This window comes from Sinocyclocheilus grahami, unplaced genomic scaffold (genome assembly GCF_001515645.1).
Source record: "Sinocyclocheilus grahami isolate Dianchi unplaced genomic scaffold, SAMN03320097.WGS_v1.1 scaffold1439.1, whole genome shotgun sequence".
Classification (NCBI taxonomy): Eukaryota; Metazoa; Chordata; class Actinopteri; order Cypriniformes; family Cyprinidae; genus Sinocyclocheilus; species Sinocyclocheilus grahami.
The window spans coordinates 198,361-224,775 of NW_015506618.1; the positions used below are offsets into that span (position 1 = coordinate 198,361).

General features: G+C 36.6%; 1 protein-coding gene and 2 long non-coding RNA genes across 3 annotated transcripts; 2 read left to right on the plus strand and 1 right to left on the minus strand.

The window, feature by feature from the left end:
* Positions 1 to 3,033: 3,033 nt before the first annotated feature.
* Positions 3,034 to 25,683, plus strand: LOC107570313 (uncharacterized). The gene is made up of 3 exons (XR_001607021.1): positions 3,034 to 3,046; positions 19,161 to 19,164; positions 25,612 to 25,683. It is a non-coding gene; the product is annotated as an uncharacterized lncRNA (long non-coding RNA).
* LOC107570308 (gastrula zinc finger protein XlCGF8.2DB-like) lies at positions 6,364 to 7,588 on the plus strand. The gene has a single exon (XM_016256528.1). It carries the CDS (start codon positions 6,365 to 6,367, stop codon positions 7,280 to 7,282), a length of 918 nt encoding a protein of 305 aa, XP_016112014.1. The 5' UTR covers position 6,364; the 3' UTR covers positions 7,283 to 7,588.
* Positions 21,706 to 24,810, minus strand: LOC107570311 (uncharacterized). Its single transcript, XR_001607020.1, has 3 exons — positions 24,730 to 24,810; positions 24,230 to 24,405; positions 21,706 to 21,856 (listed from the first exon to the last, which is right to left on the minus strand). It is a non-coding gene; the product is annotated as an uncharacterized lncRNA (long non-coding RNA).
* Positions 25,684 to 26,415: the final 732 nt, after the last annotated feature.

Here is a 26,415-nt window from a genome sequence, read left to right on the forward strand (position 1 = left end):
CCGATAATGTGTTTGCTGTCCCTCCTCAATCACTCAAATGTAAATGTGTAATGATTAGGTCTAAGGACAAACTGTATGTCATTCAACTTCCAAACAACATTGAACGAGACTAAAACTGACTCCTGGGGAACTTCTGCAGCTTTACAGATATCAATGTTTTTCAGCTTTATTTCTCCCTAAAATGTATAATGATTTCTTGTGTTTGTATGGTGTGCTGTTGGTATAAAATTAGTCATGTATTGATGTTTATACATTGGACCTCTCTGTGACATTGTATACATTTATAAAAATACTTAAATCACAATTACAAGAGTAGACTTTTGTGCAATACACTTTATTTAAAAATGTTTTAAATGGGCTTTCAACGCATTTATCATATGTTTTATTACTTTCTGAAAGCAGTAATGAAGTGAATTGCAAGCATGAAGAAGTACACTTAGAAATTACTTCAAAATTGAACTTAAAGTATACTACAACTTCAGGTTATTTAATAATGTACTTTGAAAGTATAGTTTCAATGCATTGTTACAATGGTCATTTTCAGCACATAGTTAAAAATAATATACTAAAACATATTTACATAAAGTGCAAATAAATACACTTTTAAAAAAATAAACAAAACTTTCAATTCAAGTATATTTTTGTAAAATATATTTTTAGAAAATACACTAAATTACAATTATTTTAAAGTGTGTTAAAAGTTGTATTGTAAAAATAGGTAAAAGCATGTTGGTAGTACACTTGTTATATATTTAGTTAGTACAATTTTTTTTGTTAGTGTATTTGCAATGTACTATTGAAACAGGAAATATATTACAAATACAATAAAGTATACTTTTTTCACTAGGGTAGATCAACTTCTGATGATACATTTAAAAATGAGGGTGATTGAAGATGAAAAAGTTAAACAGATGTTTTCTTTAGTGTGCTACTATGTCTGTGATATTTAAAAATATATATATTTTATTATGATGCGGTTCATTATGAAGTTACTGGTCAATGACTGTTATTCACTTACCAAAGATTTTTAAACGAAGAACAAAGATAAACAGCATGCAGTAACTCAACCAAGCGGTGTCAGCTGGACAATGATTTATTTTAGAAGTAGGCTGGTATTTTTGATATCGGCGTATGACTTATTTATTGTTTGTTGTAATGAACAGATCAGAATAATTAATAGACAGAAAAATGAATCCAAATGGAACATAATTATAGTCTGTGTTTGATCTCACTGATTTAAATGTTCTTTTATATAAGGAATTTAGTTTTTAATATAATTTTTGCTGAATGGAATATGTTGTATTAAAAAACTGAACCGGTACAGCTTGAGATGAATTGTTGAATAGTCATTTTTTTCTTTTTCCTTTGCGCACAAAAAGTATTCTCATAGCTTCGTATAATTGTGGTTGAACCACTGATGTCACATGGATTATTTTACAGATCTCCTTGCTACATTTCTGGACTTGGGAACATTTCAGTTGTGTTGCTGTCTAATGCAGGGTCTGAAAGCGCTCACATTTCATCAAAAATATCTTCATTTGTGTTCCGAAGATGAACGAAGGTCTTACGGGTTTGAAACGACATGAGGGCGAGTAATTAATGACAGAATTTTCATTTTTGGGTGAACTAACCCTTTAACTCGGCTTTCTAAAATAATGTGGTTAATCACAGTTCTTTCATGATTTAACAGGAGGGGGCAATTCATTTTTCACGTAGGGCCAGGTAGGTTTGGACAGCTTTTTTCCCTTAATAAATGAAATCATCATTTAAAGACTGCATTTTATATTTACTTGCATTATCTTTGTGTAATATTAAAATGAGTTTCATGATCTAAATATTTTAAGTGTGACAAATATGCAAAAAAAAAAAAAAACACCGGAAGGGGGCAAAAACCTTTTCACGGCACTGTATTTTGGAGAATACAAATAGCGCTTATATCGTAAACTAAGTATTAATTCTTTACAATTCTTTCTACATTAAGGCAAATTTATTAAGACACAACGTCTTTTCAAAAGTTGAAGTTAGCTCCAGGCAAATATTATTTTATAACTATTAATTAATAATAATAAAATCAGGGATTATTTGAATTACATACATTTTATGTTTATGGATTTATTATTTTTTATACTTATTATTTTTATTTGATACATGGGAATATGTGTACATATGTATATGTGTATTTTTTAACCCTTTATAACCTCCAATGAACACTGCCTGTAGGTTCTTAGAACCTTCTGAGACTCTCTACTGCAATCTTGGCTCATTCCTCACTTGAAAGTCACTGATAATTTTTGGTTTTCACATTGCCACTTCTTTTTTTTTTAAATCCCACCAAATATTTTCACTTGAGATTTAAATCTGGAAAATGAACAGGCCACTCAAGAACATTCTTCGATTGATCCCAGAAGCAAGAATAGTTCGATTTGGATGTGTACTTTGTCCTGCAGGAAATTCCATTGATCATCAAGCTTCTGCACTGAAGGCATCACAAGTCTCGACAAAATGGCCTGAAACTTCAAAGAATCCATGATGCCTTTCAAACAGTCAAGATTTGCACTTCCTGAAACAGCATAACACCCCTGTGTTGACTGATCCACCCCCATGTTTGTTCTGCTCGAGTTTTGCCTTTTTTTGGCTCCAAAATTTGGATTCATTTCCAGTTTGGTCACATCACTCCATAAAATACAAAACTTTACAGAGCAGCCATCAAGGGTTAGACAGTATTCTAGTTTATTGGCGAGCAGAGTTTTTTTTTCTGATGATATTTCTCAAAGATAGTGTGTAAAGGGTGAAAAGTAACAGTCCTGTTTTTTGAAGTTTAATTCTGTGTTGACATATTTTTTTGGTTTTGTTTTTTAAGGAGCATGGAACTGGGTACTTGGCATGGAGCAACTGATTGGAAAGCGGAGCCTGCTGGGCTTGAAGACCTCCATCTGCAACTGGATCCTGGACTTCCTTTCTGAGAGACCTCAGACAGTCTGGATAGGAAACAGCTTCTCCAGCACCATAACACTGAGCACAGGAGCCCCCCAGGGCTGTGTATTTAGTCCATTGCGGTTCACTCTGCTGACTCGCTCCTGTGCAGAAATGCACAGCTCAAACCACGTCATTGAATTTGTTGACGACATGACTGTGGTGGGTCTCATCAGCAAAGGAGACAAGTCAGCATACAGAGAGGAGGTGCATTGGCTATCAAGCTGGTGCAATGTCAACAACCGGTCTCTGAACGTGGACAGATGGTCGTTGACTTTAGAAGAGAACACAACATCCACTCTGCTGTACATCAATGGCTCCTCTGTGGAGATCGTCAAGAGCACCAAATTCCTTGGTGTTCATCTGACAGAGAACCTCACCTGGTCTCTTAACACCAGCTACATAACAAAGAAAGCCCAGCAGCATCTCTACTTTCTAGAAAGACTGAGGAAAGCACTTTTCCCACACCACACACTCACCACATTTTACAGAGGGACTACTGAAAACATCCTCAGCAGCTGCATCACTATATGGTTCGGAAACTGTACCACCTCAGATAACAAGACCCTGCAGCGGATAGTGAGGACAGCTGAGAAGATCCCTGGGGTCTCTTTCCTTCCATCACTGACACACGCTGTATCATGGATGACCCCACACACCCCTTGTGCCAACTCTTCACCCTTCTGCCATCAGGCAGAAGGTACAGAAGTATACGTACCCTCATGGCCAGAATGTGGGACAGTTGTTTTCCCCAAGCCATCGGACTCCTGAACTGTAACAACAATGGACAATGACTACACCCACACACATACATCCATTTTAAATGAATCTTTCCACACAACTAGTGTACTTTGCATATTGCACACTTCTAAAAAATGTGTGTACCACGTATGCTGCTCTCCCGTTAATGTACCCTCTTTGAGTGGTCTTGCGAAGTCAGTGTTTAAATGTTCAATTTTCATTCGTTCTTATTTTCCAGCTCTTCTTTTTCGGTTCTTTATTTTAGGCTTTTTAATGTAACTTAAATTATGTTAATACAGTTTGTTTTGTAGTCCTTGTTGTGTGCTGTCTTGTGTAGCACCATGGTCCTGGTCTCCTGGAGGAACACTTTTTTGTGTCGCTGTGTACAGGCTGTTAAGAGCTGAAACGACAATAAAGCTACTCTGACTTTAAAGAAAAACAAACAACATTTAAAGGTATAGAATGAAATTCAGAAATCTCCTGACTCTGATGATTTTACATAACTTATTGTGACGTCATAAAATAATATAAAACATCAATAAATGTAATAGGTTTCAATAATCTCAACTTTCCTTCTTAATTTTCATAACTATTACTGAACTAATATTAATCTCCAATTGTCTGTGGTTTGGTATAAAAAGGTATAAATTTAGCTCTATGCATAAAGAATTTTGTAAGAATACTTTATTTAATCACTGTTAATTTATATTTGTATTCTAGAAAATACTTCCAAAGAATACATATTTACTTTCTTACAAATGCACATCAATTAAGACACTATTATTTTGATCAAAATTAAACCATAGCCTTAGAAGGTTAGCAGAAAGATAAATTGCATATAGATATTAAAATGAATCTCTTGTTTTAGGTGTGTGTGAATGCAGATGTAAAATCATGGAAGGTGAGTCTGTCACCTTTTGTCTTTATTGTCTCTCGCTGCTTCTGTCCCGTTACTTTAATTGATGGTCATTGTTCATGCTATCAGTACCTGGGTTAAGTGTGAATGTGATGTCTGTAGGTGTGACCTTCCCTGATCTCTGTGATAATGAGAGTTATAGTTATGCTGATTGATTTAGAGTTGCTGAAAATCTGGGCAAATTCCTGTAACTGCTTGCATCCTCTGCATACTTAATCTTCTGATGACAGCCTCCTGAAATCAGTATAAACTACAGTGATTCAGTGCTTTAGTCAGTCTTGATGACTGCAGCGTGACACACAGTAGCATCTCAATCAAGAACCTGATGAAGAGTCACTCCGTCTCTGATCTTCACTTCTGAGTTTACTACAGCCGTAACTGGATATTACAGGTAGTTTGTCTCAAAACTATAACTTCACTTATATAATCTAATTTATGTGTACTTTTTAATACCATGTGAAGGATATACTTTTACTAATATACTTTAAGTATTTCTAATAACCAGTTTAATGCATCTTATATTTAGAAACTGAACCTAAACTGAATTTACGCCTAACAATGGTAAATGTGTAATAACACCCGAGTATGCTATCATATTTTTGCTGGTTGGTGTAACCGAACATGTACAGCTTTAATCAGTGAATCATATTTCTTTCTTCTGGGAAAAAAAGCTCATATGATTAAATAAAGATACTTAATTCTTAACTAGAAATATCAGCATTATGTAACTTTTTCTGTGTTCAAAATTTGCTAAAAGTATATAATGAGCGAGTACATCATGAATTCATCTTCCAAACCGCGTCTTTGTCTTATTCCGAAAAACTATGGTACACTTATAATAAGTACTTATATTTGGACTATTGTAGCCTGGTCACCGCTGCGGAGTAACACATACCTGCGTGAATCGCTATAGACATAAACTTAGAGAAGTAGCTCCGGTTAGAATGTTCTTCCGCGGGATGTGTGCGGTTGTTTATTAACCGCTAAAGCGCCAAAAGTTACATAGTGCTGCTTTAACAGCGAATTGAGAGCACTTAACACTTGCTTATATAAGACAGAAGATCTGTGTTTTTGATAACTTGAGGAATCTGTCATTGATCTCTAACAGAGCCACGTGACACACTGTTATAAAGGAACAAAGATGGCGTTTATTAAAGAGGAGAGTGAAGACATGAAGATTGAAGAAACATTCAGAGCCAAACATGAAGATACTGAGGAACAAACAAAGATGGAGTTCCCGAGCTCGGCAAGACTCCCGAGCCCGGGGCACCACCCCCTGTCCGGGGAGAGGAGTCCGAGCTCGGTGTTCAGCCCGGCCCAAAAAGCGCTCCCCCAAAAAGCAATTTAAAACAGGACAGCAGCCAGATACGTGCATTTACGACCCCCCAAAACAAGGCTTAATATTAGAGGGGTGCTGGACGTCCTTTGGTGTACATTTATTGTGGCAGTATCTAGAAAGGTTAAGGTTTAGTGGAAGCGTTCCGTGCTGAAAGTCGAGAGATAACGAAGGTAGGGCGTACTTGGTTATTTATGGGAGTTTTCTCTTGCGCTGATTGGATAAATGGTGTAATCACTAATGATGAATTGGCCGTGTTAATTATCTGTGCGTGCTCCTCCCGAAATTTGTTTGTAAACATCACTTATTAGATCTACATGTTGTTGGTTTTGATGTTTGTTCTTTGTGCCATTAAAAATGGTGTTAATTTGGATTTTTCTTTTTTTGCATTAGACCTGATGACACTGAAAGAGGAGAGTCAAGAATTCAGTAAAAAGGAAGATAATGTTCAGCATGAGAAATATGGTTTCATGACTGGAGAAAAAACATTTAGTTGCTCAAATACTGAAAAGACACAAAAAAGAGCTCAAAATACAGCAAATAGACGTTATTTCACCTGCCAACAGTGCGGGAAAAGTTTCACCAGAAAAGGAAGCCTTGAAGTCCACATGAGAATTCACAGTGGAGACATGCCTTACACCGGCAAACTGTGTAGAAAGAGCTTCATTCGAAAAGCAAACCTTAAATACCCTGTGAGAGTTCACACTGGAGAAAAACCTTTTGTCTGTCAACAGTGTGGAATGAGTTTTACTGAAATAGGGAACCTTAATCTTCACATGAGAATTCACACTGGAGAGAAGCCTTTCACCTGCCAACAGTGTGGAAAGAGCTTCATTCGAAAATCTAATCTTAAAAACCACATCAGAATTCACAGTGGAGAGAAACCTTACACATGTTCTCAATGTGGAAAAAGTTTTACACACAAACAACACCTTGATGGCCACATGAGAATTCATACTGGAGAGAAACCTTTCATCTGCCAACAGTGTGGAAAGAGGTTCGCTCAAAAAGGAAACCTTAAAGGCCACATGAGAACTCATACTGGAGAGAAGCCTTACACCTGCAAACAGTGTGGAAAGAGCTTCATTCGAAAAGCAAACCTTAAAAACCACTTGAGAATTCATACTGGAGAGAAGCCTTACACATGCTCTCAATGTGGAAAAAGTTTTACACATAAACAAAACCTTGATGGCCACATGAAAATTCATACTGGAGAGAAACCTTTCACCTGCCAGTGTGGAAAGAGCTTCATTAAAAAAGGAAACCTTCAGAAGCACATGAAGGTTCACACTGGAGAGAAGCCGTTTACATTGTGATTAGTTTCGGATGTAAAGTAGCTCCAGTGTGATTGCTTTTACTAGCAGCAATATCCTTGCCTGTGAATTCCTTTTTTGTGCAAAGCAATGATGAGTGTGCGTGTTTCCTTGCAGGTAACCATGGTTAACAGAAGTAGAACAATGATTTCAAGCACCACCTTCCTTTTAAAGCTTTCAGTTTGTTATTGTAACTCGATCAGCATGACAATAGCTGTGTGCCAAAGAGAAGGTTGCGCACTCCGAAAGCCACATTTGAAGTGCGATTGCGTCACTATGAAGGCTGTCCCAATTCACGATTCACCCTCCGAAGGCCGCATTCGAAGGCTTATTGCGTCACTGTGGCATTCAGAAGGCTGATGCAATTTGAAAGTGACTTCAAGTGCGCCCTCCATTTCGCAGGCAAATTAAGTGAACAATAGATGCACCCTTCGCTATATTCATTTGGCAGAAGCTGTTATCCAAAGCGACTTACAGTTGAGGAATACATTAACCTCTGCCTGTGCTAATCTGTCTAACTTCACATATTCACAAAAATCTTTCAAACATCGGACATGTAGTTGTTTGTGTAAATGTCTTTGATTTATAAGTTTTTTTAATAAAAAATCTCATTAAAATCAAAGTGTGCAAACAATGTAAATAAGAGATTCATTTGGCAGATTCATTGATTGTAGTTAAATAATTGTCATCTTCAATTATTTTAAAAGGAGTGTTCTTTACTCGCTTCCTGTACAGTCCTGTAGCAAATTAGCTCAATTCATATGTTCATCAGCAGTATTTCTTACATGCTCACAGCAGCATGTTGTGGATGTGTTGGCAGTAGCATGTCTTGGTACTTGCAATGCCGCAGCAGCGTAGCAGATCTCTTCCACCAAGACCAAATATATTAACATTGTCATGTGCATTACCATGCCAATCACTCTGAGAGTTGTCACTCAGCAGTGAGTAGTGAAACACACACCTGGAGGAGTGGGCAGCCAATGCTGCGGTGCCCGGAAGCAGTGGGGGGTTCAGTGCCTTGCTCAAGGGTCTAACCTCGGTCCTGGTTTTGAGGGTGGAGAGAGCGCTGGTTAATCACTCCCCCCACCTACAATCCCTGCCGGATCTGAGACTCGAACCCACGGCCTTTGGGTTACAAGCCCGACTCTCTACCATTAGGCCACGACAGCATTATGCCAAGCTATTAAAGATTCTCAGAACACTAACATATTGCATGGGTATCAACATATAATATACACTCATTTAGATAATCAAAATACAAATTCATAGATAGATTCACAAACATGCTATAGGTGAGGTTATATTAAAGGGTTAGTTCACACAAAAATTAAAATTAGCCCATGTTTTACTCACCCTCAAAGCATCCTAGGTATATATGACTTTCTTATTTTCATTTTTGGGTAAACTAACCCTTTATCTAAGGATTTTATCGTAAGCATGTATAAAACAGTATACAGCCTTGTATATGTTCCAATACAGGAGAAAACCAATCAGCATTTGCCATGCGTGATCACGGAGCTCATTGCAGGCACTTTTTCAGATTTTTTTACAACATTGTTGTGCTTCACACAATATCCACCAGGTGGCGTAAGGAACAACATTCTGTAGTTAAACACCACGGCCAGATCAGACTGCTTTTGATAAGAATTTGTTTTCTTATAGTGTCTGATGGTTTACTACATAAAGGGCCAGTTTTACTAACAGCTTGCGCCAGCGCAAACCGTCTTTTGGCGTTAAAATAGTACTGTCAGGTTTTACTAAAGACGCGCAGTGAAGAATTAGCGCTGAAAAAGCGTGGACAGTTATTTTTGCGCCTGACCTTATTGAATATGCATTTGTAGGAGTTTCCCTTTCAGATGCAAAAGTTATGGGAGGAGAGAATTCAAATGAATCACACAACGCGTTTTACAAAATTTTGTGCTGTCGAATTTACTGGCATTTGTGCCATTATTTAACGCTCAAAAAAAGCATGTCTTAAACTATTTAATGCTTGATATAGCTGCAATTATTGTTGCTAGGAGGAGGCACTGCAGAAGTGAAAGGATTTTTTCCACACGTATTAATTTATTTTGAATGCCAGAAGAACACATTATCCGAACATATCGTTTGCCAAGCCATGTTATTTTTAATTTGCTTCAGGAAATAAAAGACGACTTAGAACCCTCAACTAGGAGTCACGCAATACCAGGTCTATCAAACCTGAATTTTTTGGCTTTCGGTTCTTTTCAATGTACTGTGGCGTCTTTATTTCTTTATTTGCAACTACGCTAATTTGCTATGCGCTTGGTATATTGCATTGGCCGATATGTAAATGAGATGTTGCGTCTGTGTTCTTTAATTTGCGCTTTGTTAGTAAATCACCCGCAGAAATTTCCACACCTATCGGCGCTGGTTTTGATTGCGCTCTCGCGCTAATTTGCCCTGCTTAGTAAAACTGGCCCAAAATAGCCTATTTATATTAGAATATCACTTTAAAATATAATTCACACAAATAATAAAAAGGACTTGGAAAACCAATTTATGTTTTCATTATATGTGATCGCACACTTTATTTCACTTTCCGCAGGCATTGGCGATATGTAGGCTACTATATATAGCTAGTCAAGTCAGGACGCTGATTTAATTAGTCTTACTAAAAGTTTATTAAAAACCAATGATTTTTGTGATGCAAACGTGGTCATTCATGCATATTTGCATAAAGTTTTATATTTTGTTTTCGATTTGATGGTTTATTTAAATTTCAAATTACAAAAGTAGCTATATGAATGATGTTCTACTCTAATGACCAAAATAACTATTTAAGTTCTTATACTATTATTAGAACAAAGCCACTCAGTCAGGTGTGCCAAAACTCTTATTTATAAACATCAATATTTCATACCAAGTAAATAAACAATTCCTTTCTAAAACTGTAGCTGTTGTTACAGAGCGAGCATGACCACCAGAGTGTGGATCCATCTGCAGACGTTTATTGTAAACAGCGTAGTCAGGAATAAGCAGGGGTCAAATCACCAGCAAACAGAGTCAAATAGAGGCAAATGGTCAGGGCAGGCAGCAAGAGATCATCAAACAGAGAACAGGCAACGGCAAAACACAGGAACAAGTCTAGACTAGGCAAGGCAAGGTAATCAGACAGGGGCTTAGTATATAACCAATACTTCGCAACCTAACTATGGATGAGTGTAACCTTTATAGGGGGCCAGATAGGGAGCAGGTGTAATTGTAATTAGTGCCGTGTGGTGGATTATGGGATTTGTAGTCCAAAGAGAATGGACACAAGGACCTGCTCGTTACAGCTGTAATATTTGTTTTAGGTTTTTTGTGAGGGTCATGGTGGATATGTTGCTCTGAATAATTTTTATCTTTCTTTTGGTTGAAAATTATTTAAATATTTTTTCATCTTTTTGCTTATTATTTCATAATCTTTAATGGTGTATTTTGATGTTTTATTTGTTCATGTAAAGCGCTTTGACATTTAAAGGCTCTAGAAAATAAAGATTATTATTGTCACGAATCGGGCCTCTGTGGCTCTCTCCGACGGCCTCCGGAGGGCACCCTCTCCCGAGTACTAACGTTCATGGACTACATTTCCCAGACACCCCATACCTGGGGCTGATTACGGCACAGGTGTTCCCCCTTAGCTTCCCTATTTAAGCAGCTCCCACCTGCTTCAGCTAGTTTCTAGAAGAAAGAGGGAGGTCTCCGGCCATGCATCGATTACCGCAGTCTTCCAGCCCCTCGCTCCTGTGTAAGGCATCGGCGTCGTTCTCCTCCTCGCTTCAGGAGCCGCTCGCAGCGGGGGGGGGGGCTCTGTCACGAATCGGGCCTCTGTGGCTCTCACCGACGGCCTCCGGAGGGCACCCTCTCCTGAGTACTAACGTTCATGGACTACATTTCCCAGACACCCCGTACCTGGGGCTGATTACGGCACAGGTGTTCCCCCTTAGCTTCCCTATTTAAGCAGCTCCCAGACACTCTATGGTTGCGAAGTCTTATATTGCCCCGGCTACATTTCTGAGCGTTTATCCCCTTTCTTGTCATCTCTTGTGTATTACCTCGGACTGTTCTTACTAGTTTGATTCTCTGCCGCCTGCCCCGACCCTCGCTTTGCCACTGTTTATTCCCTTGGATTACCCCTGCTGTACGTGACGCTGTTGACTGAATACTGCCTGTTTTACTCTGCCTGTTATTCTAATAAAAGCTGCAAATGGATCCGCACGCCTCTGACTCAGCGTTACAATTATAATATTATTATTATTAAATTGTCTAGCTGTAGTTTTCTTATTATAATCACGGAAAAATATATGTCAGTGTCATTAAAATCTGTACCATTCAGCGTGACCACATCCTCACTGTGCTGTTATATTTGAATGATGTTTTAAGCTGAAAATGCGAGTGAAGTAAGTATATCCAATATGTGGTGAATATGGAAACATTTGGTTTCATGCTGAATGAAAGAGGGCTTCAGTTTCACTTTAAATGAATATGTTTTGGCTTGACAATTGTATAGGCTGAATACTGTTCATTTTGTACAATTTGAGTAGTGTGGGGAAATATAGCCTATAGCTGTTTATAGTGTTAAATATGATTTCTAAATGTAAAATGCGACGCATGTGTGACTTTTTTTCCTCCCAAAATTGCAATTTTATAGTAACGTATTTTTTAACATTGCCGCAAACATTTTAATATAACTTGAAAAAAACACGTTAATTTCTTTAAACCGTGGACAATTTTCCTTTATTTTGAATTTGCAGTTCAATGGGTGATAGGACTGTATTTTTCTGCATCGTTATCAACCCAAAAGGTACTGAAAAGGTAAGAATCAAATTACATATGAGCTTATATCCATCTAGTGTTTTTTTTTTAAATTCACATAAATATTGACCCCTTTCTCAAATCAAGCCGTTTTCAGACGTCACACAGACCCAGGCCCCTCCCACAATCGTTGATTGACACAGCCGTCTTACCTTAGACCAGTGGTTCTCAAACTTTTTTGGTCGTGCCCCTCTTTAAACCTATAAAAAAATCCAGCTCCGGCGCCAATCCCACTCCCCCTCCCCCTTTCTTTTTCCGCTGATGGCCCGCGCCCGCCCTGCAATACTCATGCGATCAGATCCACCTTGAGTGGGCTGTAGACAGTCTGCCATTGTTTAGGCACTGGAGCAGGGGTAGACAAGAATGGCTCCTAAGCGATTGAGGTGTTTTGTTGTTGGATGTAATAATGAACATAGCAGTCATCATTTACTCCCGATATCTGAGCAGTTGAAAATGCAGTGGATTACGTTTGTTTTTGAAGGGCCCAATCTGCCTTAACGCATCTATGTTCACGCATTCGTGATCCAGCTTCACCTACAGAACAAGTGAGAATACATTTTTTATTAATCTTTGCAAACTGCCTTTCCTAGTAATGTGCTAGTTAGAAAGTTCCGTTGCTAAAGTAAACAGTATGACTCGTCACCCCAAGGAAGAGAGGGGTGGGGTGAGCAGAGCTCATTAGCATTTAAAGTAGTGTGCAACAAAATGGCTTGCTCTGAAAAAAAGCTGTTTTTGACAAGGTAAAAAGGATGTTGTTTTACATTACAATTGTTACATTTTAACAATAGTATGTAATAGACTTAGGGGATTTATAAGACCCTAAAGAATCATCAACTTGTGGAAAATGGGCATCCAGTGACCCCTTTAATTATATGTTGAAATAATATGAAATATGTCTTTTAAACTGTTGGGAAAAAAATTTAGTTTCGTACATAAGCATTTACACAAATGACTGAACAATTGGATTTAGCGGAGACATTTCTGTGTCTGGGTTTGGGGAGAGTACCATGTGTTAATCGCTTTACTTTTCTTTAAAGGGTCATGAAACCCCAGACTACTTTTTCTGAGATTTTAGCAGAGCTGTTTGTGTTGCACATCATAGAAGACAATGTTAGCATCCGATCATTTTAATTGTTGGAGAAAACTGGTTCATTTTAAGCTTTTTTGCGCTATTTTCATCTTCCGGGTTTAAAATCTACATTGTGTTGACGTCACAATTTGTGACGGGGCAATGGACTATAGTACATCGATGATGTGTCTGTGTCTATTAAATTATTCATGAGATTGCGTGTTCTTATCCTATGAGAAGAGGCTTCGCTTAATTATTCACAACAGCATGTGTTGATTTGCTATGACAGACGTTTCAGAGTCTGTGAGATGACATCGCGCACGTTAACTGAGAGAAACATTCATGGATTGAAGACGAGTGTTTGTTTTTGCTTTGTAATAAGAGTTCGACACAAACGCGATTCATTCACTTGGTGAGCATAACCGTTTTTACAACTCTGTGACACAACCTGTCTAAAGGCTTATATAAACGCCACAGAATTATGGCGGGCCAGACGGTCCAAAATTAAGACTAATAACTTGTTGCGGGAAGTCACTATACTATTGCCAGGAGCTACTGAGTTTGCCACGACTCACCTTCCTCACACGGCGGGCGACTCACTCTCCTCACACGGCACAGCAGGTACATGATGACAAATTAAATAAAAAAAATCTCTATAATATGCAATTAATTGCCAGACTATTTTTGTCCAAACACTCATTAAGAAAACTGTCCATTATCATCCTTAATTTGGAAACGAAACACTAAAGCTAGGCGTTTTGGCCAATTGTCTGTCATCATCCGTCCAAGTTGAAGAAGGGCAATATAATTAAACTCTTATTCTATTAGGGAAATATCATATACATAAAACAAAATGTATTGATATGTGATCTAAGATGCAGAATTTTGGTTTTATTGTCTTACAGATTTAAATGTCTTTGTATTCCCCTATTGTTATCTCAATTTAAAAAAAAAAAGTTGAAGAAGGGCTTTTTTCCTGGTCTTTCTACTCCGCCCACTTCCGGTCTCAGACTGATGTCCTGGCGCTGTTGTGAGGTATGGTTTTGCGATTCTGCTGTTGGTTATTATTGGGAAAATGCATCTCTTTTAGATCAAAGTACATCACGTTACATTATATTTAAATATATTTAAGTTATATTTATATTATATTAAAATTGAACAACAACTGACGGGTATAATGATGTTAAATCCCTAAGCAATTTGGCGGGTTATGTTTCACAAATTATGTTCACTCAATTTTCTGGCGAAGTTGATGTAATCTGCCATACTCAACTCATGAGTCAATATGAATATTAAATATAGTCGAATTTCACAGGCAAAGCACATGATAATTTTGGCTCCCACCTTCTCATCCTTTAGGTTTATCTAACTGCTTAAAAAATGGCAGCCAATTCGAAGTAAGTATCTACATAAATTATCTCTTTGGCTGCACAATTACCAGATTAATTATTCAATGTCTATTTGTTACTTTTTTCCATGAATTACTGGTTGCTATTCTATTTTTGCACAATATGATCTTGTCGGCAACAGTTGGTACTGTTAGCATTTGGACAATAGCTAGCCAATTAATTTATAGAAACGAAACTATTAATAAGTTGAGCACATGAAGAGATTTATGTGATATTGTGTTTCTGTGGCATAGTCTGTTTTTGTGCATGCATAGTCTATTATCAATTACTGTTCATCTAATCACAATTATTTTTTTTATTATATTTCTTAAAAATCTTTATATCGTATGTAGGTTAATGTAATCTGGTTTACTAATGTAATGTCACATCTTTTTTTCCTCTTTTATTTCTTCTTTTTTTTAGCACAAGTGACACAAATCTGCAAGCTGCCCGACTTATCCAGGAGGCTGTTCAGCTGTTACTGAATAACCAAACACCCAGACACTCAAACCCTGCTGACACTGCAGCAACGACTGAACATAATACATGTGAGGGGAACACAGGCCAAATAAGGTCTATTTCCTCTCATCTGGCAGTAAGAACAAATGAATCTCATCAATTACGAAATTCCATTAATTTCCCTCAGCCATCAACCTCCAGAACAGATTTTGTGCAGGCTAATCTTTCAAGACTTTTCCAGCCTTATCGACAGCCAGCAGCAAGGCGGTCCACTCAGTCCCGCAGAGTTTATGAAACACCCTGGTCCCATAATTTTTTTTGTCTAGCTGACCCTAAGGCTGAAATGGCACCTTTAACAGAAGAGCGTAGTGTTGCAAAGTGTTGGGCTGGGAAAACAGAAAATCACTTTCCCCAATAATAACAGCTCTTCATACACCGAATTTTGTGAACAACTGTTCAGTGCTTATCCTTTGCTGAGACAGGCAGGAGGCTTTAAAATAATGAGATGTGGAAGGAGCCAGGCATTGACACAGATACCAGTGCCACATTCTGGCTACAGCGTGAAATTTCTTCGAAGTGAGACTAGTCTCAAAGCTTTGGCTTATATTGTGCCACTGCAGCAAGCTATTTACATAGAACCAGAAGAGCCTGAAGTAAAGGTATGTTACAGAATTTCGAGTGCAATTGCACTTCATGCTGTAAAATGTGAAAACAGTTTAAAAATGATTTGCCCTGTGATGAAGGACGAGGTAGCTGTTGAGTTGTGCAGGTTGTGCCTTAAACATGTAGCTGTTCACAAGTTGGAAGAACATGTCAACAGTTGTTCAAGGTATGTTTTAACAAAATTAAGAAACTGATGCAGAATGCAAGACTTGTTGATTTAAAAAAATTACTATGTAATATGATGACATGTTAATAGTACTGTGCTCTGTCAGGTTAAAGCTTCATCTTGTTTTTATGTAATGTGTTCTATATTTTGTCTCCTGGGGTTGAAATAAGTGTGTATGGTTCAGCAAATGCAGTTCATGTTGATAATGGAGATTAAATTGTTTTTACAGGACAGCAAACACTTGAAACAGCCTCTTTTTTTATAGACCATAAATGACCATTCTACATCAATACATATTTTGTTTAATGTTGGCTATAACTAACTATATTTTATTTTTATTTTTATTTATTTATGATTTTCATTTCACAAGGGTTCCAGTCCCTCATGACAAATACAATTGTGCTTGTCATGGTTTTTGTGAATGCACCTTTATAAACTTGTCCATACTTTACTAGGTCATGTAAATGTGACTGATAGACTTGTTAATGTAAAGGTAAAGAACAAAAGATTATTTATGTGGTAATATTAGACAAAAGAAATATGTAATGTTTACATAATAAGGAGTAATATAAATTCATAAAACTAAGTAAATACAAATTACACAAATTAAAATCTACATATTTCATAACAGTAAACAGTAAGATTTACGTAATATTTGGCTAAAAGCAAGGTTCCTGTCTAAAAATATTAATTGACTTAATTGCTTTAAATAACTACTCAAAAATAATTAAGTAATATTTAATTAATTTCTTTATGTATGTTAATTTCAATAGTAAGTAGATATTACTTGATAATGACAAGTGAGTTATACTTGATATTAGAGCAGTAATATTTACTTAAAATATGCTTGTGCAAATTGCTATGAGGATTTTAAGTAAAACAAGTTTTTTTTTTTCTGTGTGGACAGCTAGCAGGCAATCAATCTCTCCAATTGGTCACATGTTAATTTGTCAAAGAAAAGCTTTTTTTTTTAATTATACAAATTTTGCTGTCAACTTTACTCTAGGACTGAGCTGTCTCAGGATGTTGCAGCCCACATAGCAGAGTTTCTCACGTCACGTCCCTGCAGTTTCAGAAGATGGTGTTGATAGTGTGGTCTACCAAATAGAGAATGTAATCTCTCTACTTGGCAAATGTGCTGACCGGTCATCTTTTGGAAACATGGACAGTGCATTGGAGAAATTACAGGAGGCACATGAGCTGCTTGAATCAACAAGGGAATCCACATCTCATGGCTACAAAGCTCCAGTGCTTAAACATACTGGCGAGAAGGGACGGCCTGCCTTTGACATCAGCATGGATCAGTTGGAATACCTCCTTGAGCTAGACTTCACGATTTCTGAGATAGCTCGCCTGTTGCATGTCAGTTTAAGCACTGTCAAGAGAAGAATGAAGGAATATGGGCTTTCTGTGAAACAAACATACACCCAGATATCAGCTGAAGAGTAAGTAATATTTAATTAATTTCTTTATGTATGTTAATTTCAATAGTAAGTAGATATTACTTGATAATGACAAGTGAGTTATACTTGATATTAGAGCAGTAATATTTACTTAAAATATGCTTGTGCAAATTGCTATGAGGATTTTAAGTAAAACAAGTTTTTTTTTTCTGTGTGGACAGCTAGCAGGCAATCAATCTCTCCAATTGGTCACATGTTAATTTGTCAAAGAAAAGCTTTTTTTTTTAATTATACAAATTTTGCTGTCAACTTTACTCTAGGACTGAGCTGTCTCAGGATGTTGCAGCCCACATAGCAGAGTTTCTCACGTCACGTCCCTGCAGTTTCAGAAGATGGTGTTGATAGTGTGGTCTACCAAATAGAGAATGTAATCTCTCTACTTGGCAAATGTGCTGACCGGTCATCTTTTGGAAACATGGACAGTGCATTGGAGAAATTACAGGAGGCACATGAGCTGCTTGAATCAACAAGGGAATCCACATCTCATGGCTACAAAGCTCCAGTGCTTAAACATACTGGCGAGAAGGGACGGCCTGCCTTTGACATCAGCATGGATCAGTTGGAATACCTCCTTGAGCTAGACTTCACGATTTCTGAGATAGCTCGCCTGTTGCATGTCAGTTTAAGCACTGTCAAGAGAAGAATGAAGGAATATGGGCTTTCTGTGAAACAAACATACACCCAGATATCAGCTGAAGACCTGAAAAAGGTGGTTAGCGAATTCATTCAACGGTGTCCGAATTCAGGATATGCCATGGTGTCTGGATATCTCAAGAGTTCAGGCATCAAGTAAGTCAAGTCAAGTCACCTTCATTTATTTAGGGCTTTTTACAATGCAGATCAAAGTGTGGGGGTTTTGATGCTTAGGGCCCACTATTATAATGATGATCCTCTGCAAGTGACCTCTGCTAGTTTCCAAAAATATATATAGGAACTATATTTTTCATGGATAAAGACCTCCTTGTATGTGTAAAAATATTATGTGTGATATTGTAAACGTTGTTTTCAAAATCAAGAAATTGCTTTTATATGGTCTTACTAATGTTTTAATGCAAAATTAAATTATTAAAAGAATATCTAGAAAATCTATACTTTTTTGTATTGTTAAATGTTTTTTTTCTATCGACTAGGTGTACTGTTAACATTTTTAATTCAATTCTAATTACTTTGTATAGTGCTTTTTACAAAAAAATATTGTTCCAAAGCCATTTTATAAGTTTAATGATGTCTTACAACCCCACCCCTTTATTTAATTACTGTTTACATGTTAACTTTGACAGCACCCCAAAAATTGTTTAACTTTCTCCCTATTGTTCTACGGACCCCTTAGCATCCCTTTCCAGACCATTGTTTGAAAACTGGTCACAGTACAAATTTGAAGTGCTGATGCTGTTGTCCTCTCCACTCTTATATAGAGTAACACGATCTACAGTTCGGGAAACACTGAAGGCTGTGGATCCAGTAGGCACCCTGCTGCGTGGATTGCACCTTAATTTCATTCATAGAAGAGTATGTTCAGTTCCTTCACCTTTGTCTCTTTGGCACATCGATGGAAACCACAGACTGATTAAGTAGGTAGACAGTTTATTTTAAAAATGGTTTCAATTATGTGTTTACAGTGATTTACAATGGCTTTGAACACAGCACATTCAATTTGAATTTGGTGGCAGACATATATTTTATAATTACACATAGAAAGTGTGTGCAATAGCTAAAGCTGGTTGTGCTTCCTATAAGGTAGCGCATCGTCATCCATGGGGGCATAGATGGATTCAGCCATAAAATCATGTATTTGAAGGCTTCCACTAACAACCAGGCTGCAACAGTTTTGGAGCCATTTTTGGAAGCTGTCGAGCAGTTTGGTTTGCCAAGTAGAGTGAGGAGTGATAAGGGCGGTGAGAATGTTGATGTGGCAAGGTTTATGTTGGAACATCCTCTTCGTGGGCCAGGTAACAACATGCATCGTGCCACACCCAGTGTAGACAGGCTAACAATAACGGGTTCTATTTGCTTTTGCTGGGATGTGTTGCGCCGTTAGAGTCTGTGACTTCAAATGAATGTAGTTTCTGGCTAGCATCCAGACACTATATCAAAACTGGTATTGTTAAACTAAACAGACATTTAAGAAAGTTTTACTTTTTTATTGTTCTTGTTTTCCAGTGGATTAATAAAAAAAGCATCTTTTTTTCATTGGCTGGTGTTTCTAATAAGTTCCCTAATTAAAGTTTGAATGACATATTTCTATTATATTTCTGTGTGTAAAACAAGTTCAGTGAAATTAAAATGTTTTTTTGGGCATTCAATTACATGCTTCCCTGAATATTACTGATTAGTATTCTGTGTTTATAATACTACTACTACTAGCAATAGCAACACTAATATATTATCTATCCATTATCCAAACCGCTATTATATGGGGGGCGATAATGGAAAGGGGGAAGCTGGCCCCAAAGAAACGTTGAGAACCACCGACTTAAATGTTTAAAATGTAGTTATAGGAAGAAATGTTTGTAGCCAAATGTTCATCTGGTAGTGTGCATATTTATACACACTATTAGACCATTTCTAGTAGTAACAGTGACTGTTTGTTTTCTCTATTCTTTCTATGTTTACACCTTAGAGAAGACCAGCTATATTACAGGAAGAAGTGTTCACAGTCAGCGTATTGAGCATCTGTGGCGGGATGTCTGGTGTGCAGTTACTTCAAATTACTATGCAGCTTTCCAGTATCTGCAGGAAATTGGAGCACTGGACCCAGACAATGAAAAATACCTCATATGTCTACACTATGTCATGGTGCCTAGACTGAATGTGGACCTTAACCTGTTCAGACAGGTGTGGGACCGACATCCCCTCTCATCTGAAGGCAACAGATCTCCACAACAGTTGTGGGTTTCAGGTCAACTGTTGAATACAGATTTTCCAGTTGATCCAGTGAGTTGTATGAAAACAACATTAGATAATTCAGCGGGATTTGGATTAGGGTGACCACCTGACACATTGCACAGAACTACATTACATAGTAGAATTACTATTAGTTATTAATAAATTATTACATTTTGGTTGCTTTGTGTTTATTTTATGGAAACTTGGATGGTATTTAAGGGGGTTTAGGTACTCTGCCTGAGTAGACCCTTTAGCTTTGAAATCTCTGTAACGACAGCAGCTTGTGCCTTGTTTTTATTTTAACATTAATTACAACTTTTACTTGTCTATAACGATATTACTTTTTAAAAATGTAATCATTTGATATATTTTGAACACTAGATATTCCAAACTGAACTAACCCCCTCCTCTATCCTGGTTTTAACAGATGGATTTCACTAACTTTGGAGTGGACTGGGATGGTCCTGTTCCTGCCATGGATTGTGGTGTTGTTGAAGTTCCTGAGGCCCCTGCATCGCTTCAGGAGGCTGTACAGCGAGAAGTCACTCAACACATCAATCCCCTAAGGTCAAGTCAGTGGTTTGGCTTGGATGTTTATTTGGAGGCACTAAGACTCAGTGAAACAGTCACTGTTTAGGGGTCCCAAGCAGTATAGCTGTTGGTGCCTTGTTAAAAATGTTATTTGTAGTGAATGCTCTTTTGAATGGTGTTATCAAATAAGGAATTTGTTGTAAGCTGATTTTAAAAAAAAGAAAAAAAAAAGTAACTTATACAGTTAACTAATGTGATGGTTACAAAAACATAAGTGTATGTAATTTTGAAATATGTCAAAAATCAAAACAACTGCAAATCAAAAATGTATCTTTAAAGTTATGTATTTTGTCACCATGTGAACTTTGCAAAAACAGAAAAGGTCACTTTTTCAGAATATTGTACATTAAAGATAATTAGTCAAATCCACAAAAGCTTTACAGATCTTTATTGTAAAGTTGCTAAACAATGTTTTTCATGCTTCACGGTTAAAAATTTCCTGTAGAAATTACAGTAACTTACTGGCAGCAGTTCGCCAGTAACTTAATTAAACTTACAGTAAAAGTACTGTATTAATAATTACAGTACCATTTAACTTGCTGTAAATGTATTTACAGTATTTATACTGTACTTTTAGTTTTTACTGTAAAATATACAGTAATTTATGGTCTTTTCTTCAGTAACATATTGAAATACAAGATTGCTTATTTTAAAAAGAAATGACAACTGTGTAACTTTTACTTTTTTTAATTGTTCAATTGTAATCCTTGCAATAACATTTTAATATTTTCAGATTCAGTTAAGACTCAAACAAAACATTGTTACAAACTATTATATATATTACATACTATTCTAAATATTATAGGTAAATTCTTAAAATTTATCCTAAGCACAACATACTATGATAATAGTGAATAGTGATAGTGAATTTTTAAAAGAACTCAAACTTTTGTTACACACAAGAAGCATGAAATATTTTTTTTCAAAGCTGCCAGCTGAAATCCACAAACTCCTTAATGAAGGAGGACACGAGGGTTCGGGCCAGAGTTTCTCCTTTGCACCATCTTCCCACTTTCTTTGCTGATCTGGAATTTTGCAGAGCACTTGCTGTTGACAGGACTGATCCTCGCAATGAACCTTAACATAAAAGAAATAATTCATTAGACCATTTCATTTTCTTTGTAAAGACTTTTTAAAGCATTAGTTCAGCCCAAATTAAAATCTTATGTTGTTAAAAACCCATAAAACTCAAAATTCATTTTCAGAACACAAATTAAAATTAATATTCTCTCTTAATTTTTGTCTATCCAGGCAACCAAATTCTTTTAGCTTCAAAAGGTGCATAAAGACATTGTTAAAATAATCCATATGATTCGAGTGGTTTAAGATGCCTAATTGGTTCTCAAGCATGTTTGAGATTCTGTTTACTACATGTGATGTACTCTATGTATTTGGATGATTAATGTTTATATGTGAATAAAAGCTTTAGGATAAATTTTCTGTCTTTATGCACTTTTTGAACTGGAATATTTTGGTTGAGTATACTTTCAGTGGATGGACAAAAATTTGATTATTTAAAATATCTTCATTTGTGTTCCAAAGATGAACGAAAGTCTTACGTGTTTGTAACAACATGAGAGTGAGTAAATGACGACAGAAGTTTCAGTTGAGTGAACTATCCCTTTAACTGTATTACGATATGAAAAATTAGAAAAATATCTTAAGGAATATATTGTTATAGTGGGCACTTCAAAATTACTGTGAATAACTCTATTACAAATTTAGATTTTTAGAATACATTTTAAGAATACTTTTCCATCAACTGGTTAAAATCTCAAACACTGCCCCTCTCAACTGGTCTATCTCCCCGATCTATTTACCGGTCTACTATAAGGTTAACTAATGAGTCTTTATTGTAAAGTGTTACCTATTGTTCTTTATAATTCTTTTGAACTTTAATCTGTTTATTAAGTTTAATAAGTTTATAAAATGTTTAAAATGTTAATTTTTTTTGTTTATTGTTTTTTTGTATTTAAATGATCAGTTATTTTTGTTATAAAACATTAAGTGAACCTGTTATAGAAGGAAAACACTTTTTTGTAACTTCATTCAATAGCATAATGAAAGGTGAAATAAATTTGGAATAATGTGAAATAAAAACTAACAGTCTTTAATTTTCCTTTTGTTACATGGTATGAAAAAAGTCTAGGCTTTGACATGACACTTTGTCATAAAATACTTCATTTATTAAATCATAAGAATGATAAGAAGTTCCACTTAATTTATATAAATAAAATGTACTCTGTAACTGTCTGTTATGAATTCATTAGAAGAATAAACAGAATAGAACACAGTTCATTTTATTTTAACTCAAATTGTCAGTTGTCATTACTGCATGCCAAGTAACAGATGGACACTCAACCCAAAAATATAAATTCTCTCAACATTTACTCACCCTCATGTCATCCCAGATGTATAAGACTTTTTTCTGTGGAACAAAAAATTTTAGGGAAAAAAAGTCATCTGAAGCAAAGTGATAGGCAAATTTTAAACCATTGCTTCTGGGCAAGTGTCCTACATGTGTTTGTTTGACGTAAATGTCAGCATGTTGTGAAGCATGATATAAGCATACTGTGAAACTCGTGCAAGAAGTGATGGTCCTATGTGCAATCTCCTTCACAACAAGCTTGTCGGGCTTCACAATGTGCTGATATTTACGGCAAGCGTGAACTCATGAACCCAAGTTTGACAGTTGGCCGGAAGCAATGGTTTATAGTATTTTTCTCACACATATCTATAGTTTTGCTTCAGAAGACATTGATTCATCCACTGGGTCACATAGATTAGTGTTGTGCTTTCTTTGTGTGGTTTTAGAAGTGTCAACTTTGAGGGACATATCCACTTGCAGATGATGGATTTCAGAGATGGATTTTTTATTTTTTTTTAATCTCTGTTTGTGTTCCACAGAATAATGAAAGCCATATACATCAGGGATGGCATGAGGGTGAGTAGGTGATGAGAGAATTAGCATTTTTGAGTGAATAATACCTTAAAAAGGGATAGTTCACTGAAAAAGGACAAATCTGTCATCCTTTATTCACCCTCATGTCGTTCCAAACCTGCATGCGCGTCCTTCTTCTGTGGAACACAAAATAAGGTATTTTGTAGAATGTTGTTGACCAGTGTTGTTGTTTCAGTTCCTGTTGACTTCCATTATATGGACAAAAAATACAATGAAAGTCAATGGGAACCGAAAGTAGTCACCAGCATTCTTCAAAATATCTTATTTTGTGTTAAACAGAAGAAAGAAGTGCATACAGGTTTGGAACGACATGAGGGTGAGTAAATTATGACAATCTTAATTTTTGGGTGGACTATCCCATTTAAGGGATTGTTCACTCAAAAATGCAAATTCTCTCCTCACTTACCCTCATGCCATACCTGGCTTTCATTCTTCTTTTTCCCTTTAATGTTTACTTAACATTACAGCATACTGCAAGATGTACTCACATTTGAATAAACTCCAAAGTAGTGGCTGCTTCCACTTGGTACTTGATGTTATGCACATAATAGCAACCGAAGAGAACAGCAAATGCAGAGGACATATCTGAAAGGTCAATCACAGGAAAGAAGACTTTGCCTTCGATCGCCCGGATCCATTTTTTTGCTGCGTAGAATTGAATCTCCTAAAAAATAAATAAATAAAATAATTTATCATGTTCATGCTTTTTATTGTGTTATTTATAGCTTTGCAAAAACATTTCACATTTGATTTTGGTATCAGTAAAAAATATGTAGATGTTGGAGCCTTTCTAATTAGTTCAAAGAGAGAGTTCACCCAAAAATGACAATTCTATCATCATTTACTTACCCCTGTTATTCGAAACTTATTTAAAAGAGATGTTAGGTAGAAAGTTAGACATAGAGAGCCATGAATAAAGTGTGACTAAATGTTTACTTTTAAAAATCATCCCTTTAACATCACTAAATCATGTACTGAAAGATCTTACCAAGCATGATCAGCCTTGAAGTAGAAGAAGTCAAGCCTGGTCTTTTGCATCTGCCAGAGTTGTTGTGACCTACACACACACAACCCACACAGTTTTTCTAAGTGTCAGTTACTGCATCAGTATCGTTATTCACATCTGGCACAGCAGCAGAAAGCGCAGTAACGTTATTATCGACACAGATATCTCAAAATCACATTTATGCTTCCTACTAAGGTGTGCTGAAAATGATTACTTCACTCTAAAATAGGTTCTACCGTTACTAACTGGACATTCCGTTTTTTACCATCTCGAATGTGTCATCTTAGGTGTTCACAAAGGCTGGAGAATAGTCGACACGACTGTAACTTACAGCCGTCCATGGTGCATCTAGAATTCAGATTGTGTTGTTCACTATTTTTGTGGTGTTTCTGTGTTTGCAGTAACGTTACGTGTGCGTGTGCGACTGAAGTGAAGTGCGGAGAGGCTATAAGAACGTGCATGCACACACGAAAACCTACCAATGAACACCGTGAGGAAACTGCGCCTCGTGCAGTGTCAGCGGTTTTTTAATTATTATTTTGCTTTTAATTAAACCAACAAATAAGCCCTAAAATGACACTGACATAAAATATGTAGTGAAAAAGCAGGAATATTGTACATACATTTGCAGGTGCGTGGTGTGTGCGTCTTCCTTTTCTTCTTCTTCTTCCAAGCAGAAAAAAGCCTTTCTGTCATTGGTCAGGTTTCCCACTATTTTTTTTTTTTTATTACTGTATTTGGATTTACAGTAAATGAGAAATACTGTATTTTAATGGCGCCAAGAGGATATTTCCCATAATGCAATTTTTGTGAGGAGAGTGAGTCGCCCGCCATGTGAGGAAGGTGAGTCGTTTTTTAGTCGAGTGTTTTTAACTCGATGGGAGCTAAATTAAACTGTCTGAACACGAAGATGTGCGTGTTGTCTGTCTCCCCTCTTCCCCCTCCTCCGCTCTGCTGCGCACCACGCCCACTTTTTTAGCATTTTTTAAAACGGTGGTGAGAACTAACCAGTGCTGAAACGGGGGGGGGGGGTTTCATGACCCTTTAATAAGTACCATTTCTAGGCATTGGGAAGCTAGGTGGTTGCCTATGGCGCCACCAGCAGAAGGGGGCGCCAATGAGCACACATGCTCGCACTACATTTTAGCAGGGTTGAGGGTTGTGATAAAGAGTGGCAGGGTCACCCTGAAATTTGATTGCCACCCCTACTGGATCCCCCAACATCACTGGGCTAGAGTACTGTCATTCTGATGATGCCTGTATGCCATTGGATCAGGGTTCTGTCAATTGCTGCAACATTATTGTTGCATGCAAAATTTGAGATAATTACATTGTACTAATTAATGTTTATGAAATAATTCTGATAAATTTCTTCCCATTGAAAAAAAATAATTTTTAATATATATTTTTACATTAATTTTCAATTAATAATTATTTCATAATTAAGTCAATGAGCCTCATTCATGAAACACAAGCAGAACAAATTGTGTAAATCGATTGTAAAGCCATTCTGACGTAAACTTTCAAATTCATGAAAATTTTCATATTTTAAAAATGTTAGTTGGTATGAAAAAAATGTACACCTGCTCCCTACCAGGTGTAAATGGTGCGTAAAACTTTTTTTTTTTGGCAAACTGATGACACTGAATTTTGATGCACTGCCATAAT

Bases quoted from the DNA above. Each gene is read 5' to 3' on its own strand.
- LOC107570308 (XM_016256528.1), top strand. From the start codon at position 6,365: ATGACACTGAAAGAGGAGAGTCAAGAATTCAGTAAAAAGGAAGATAAT.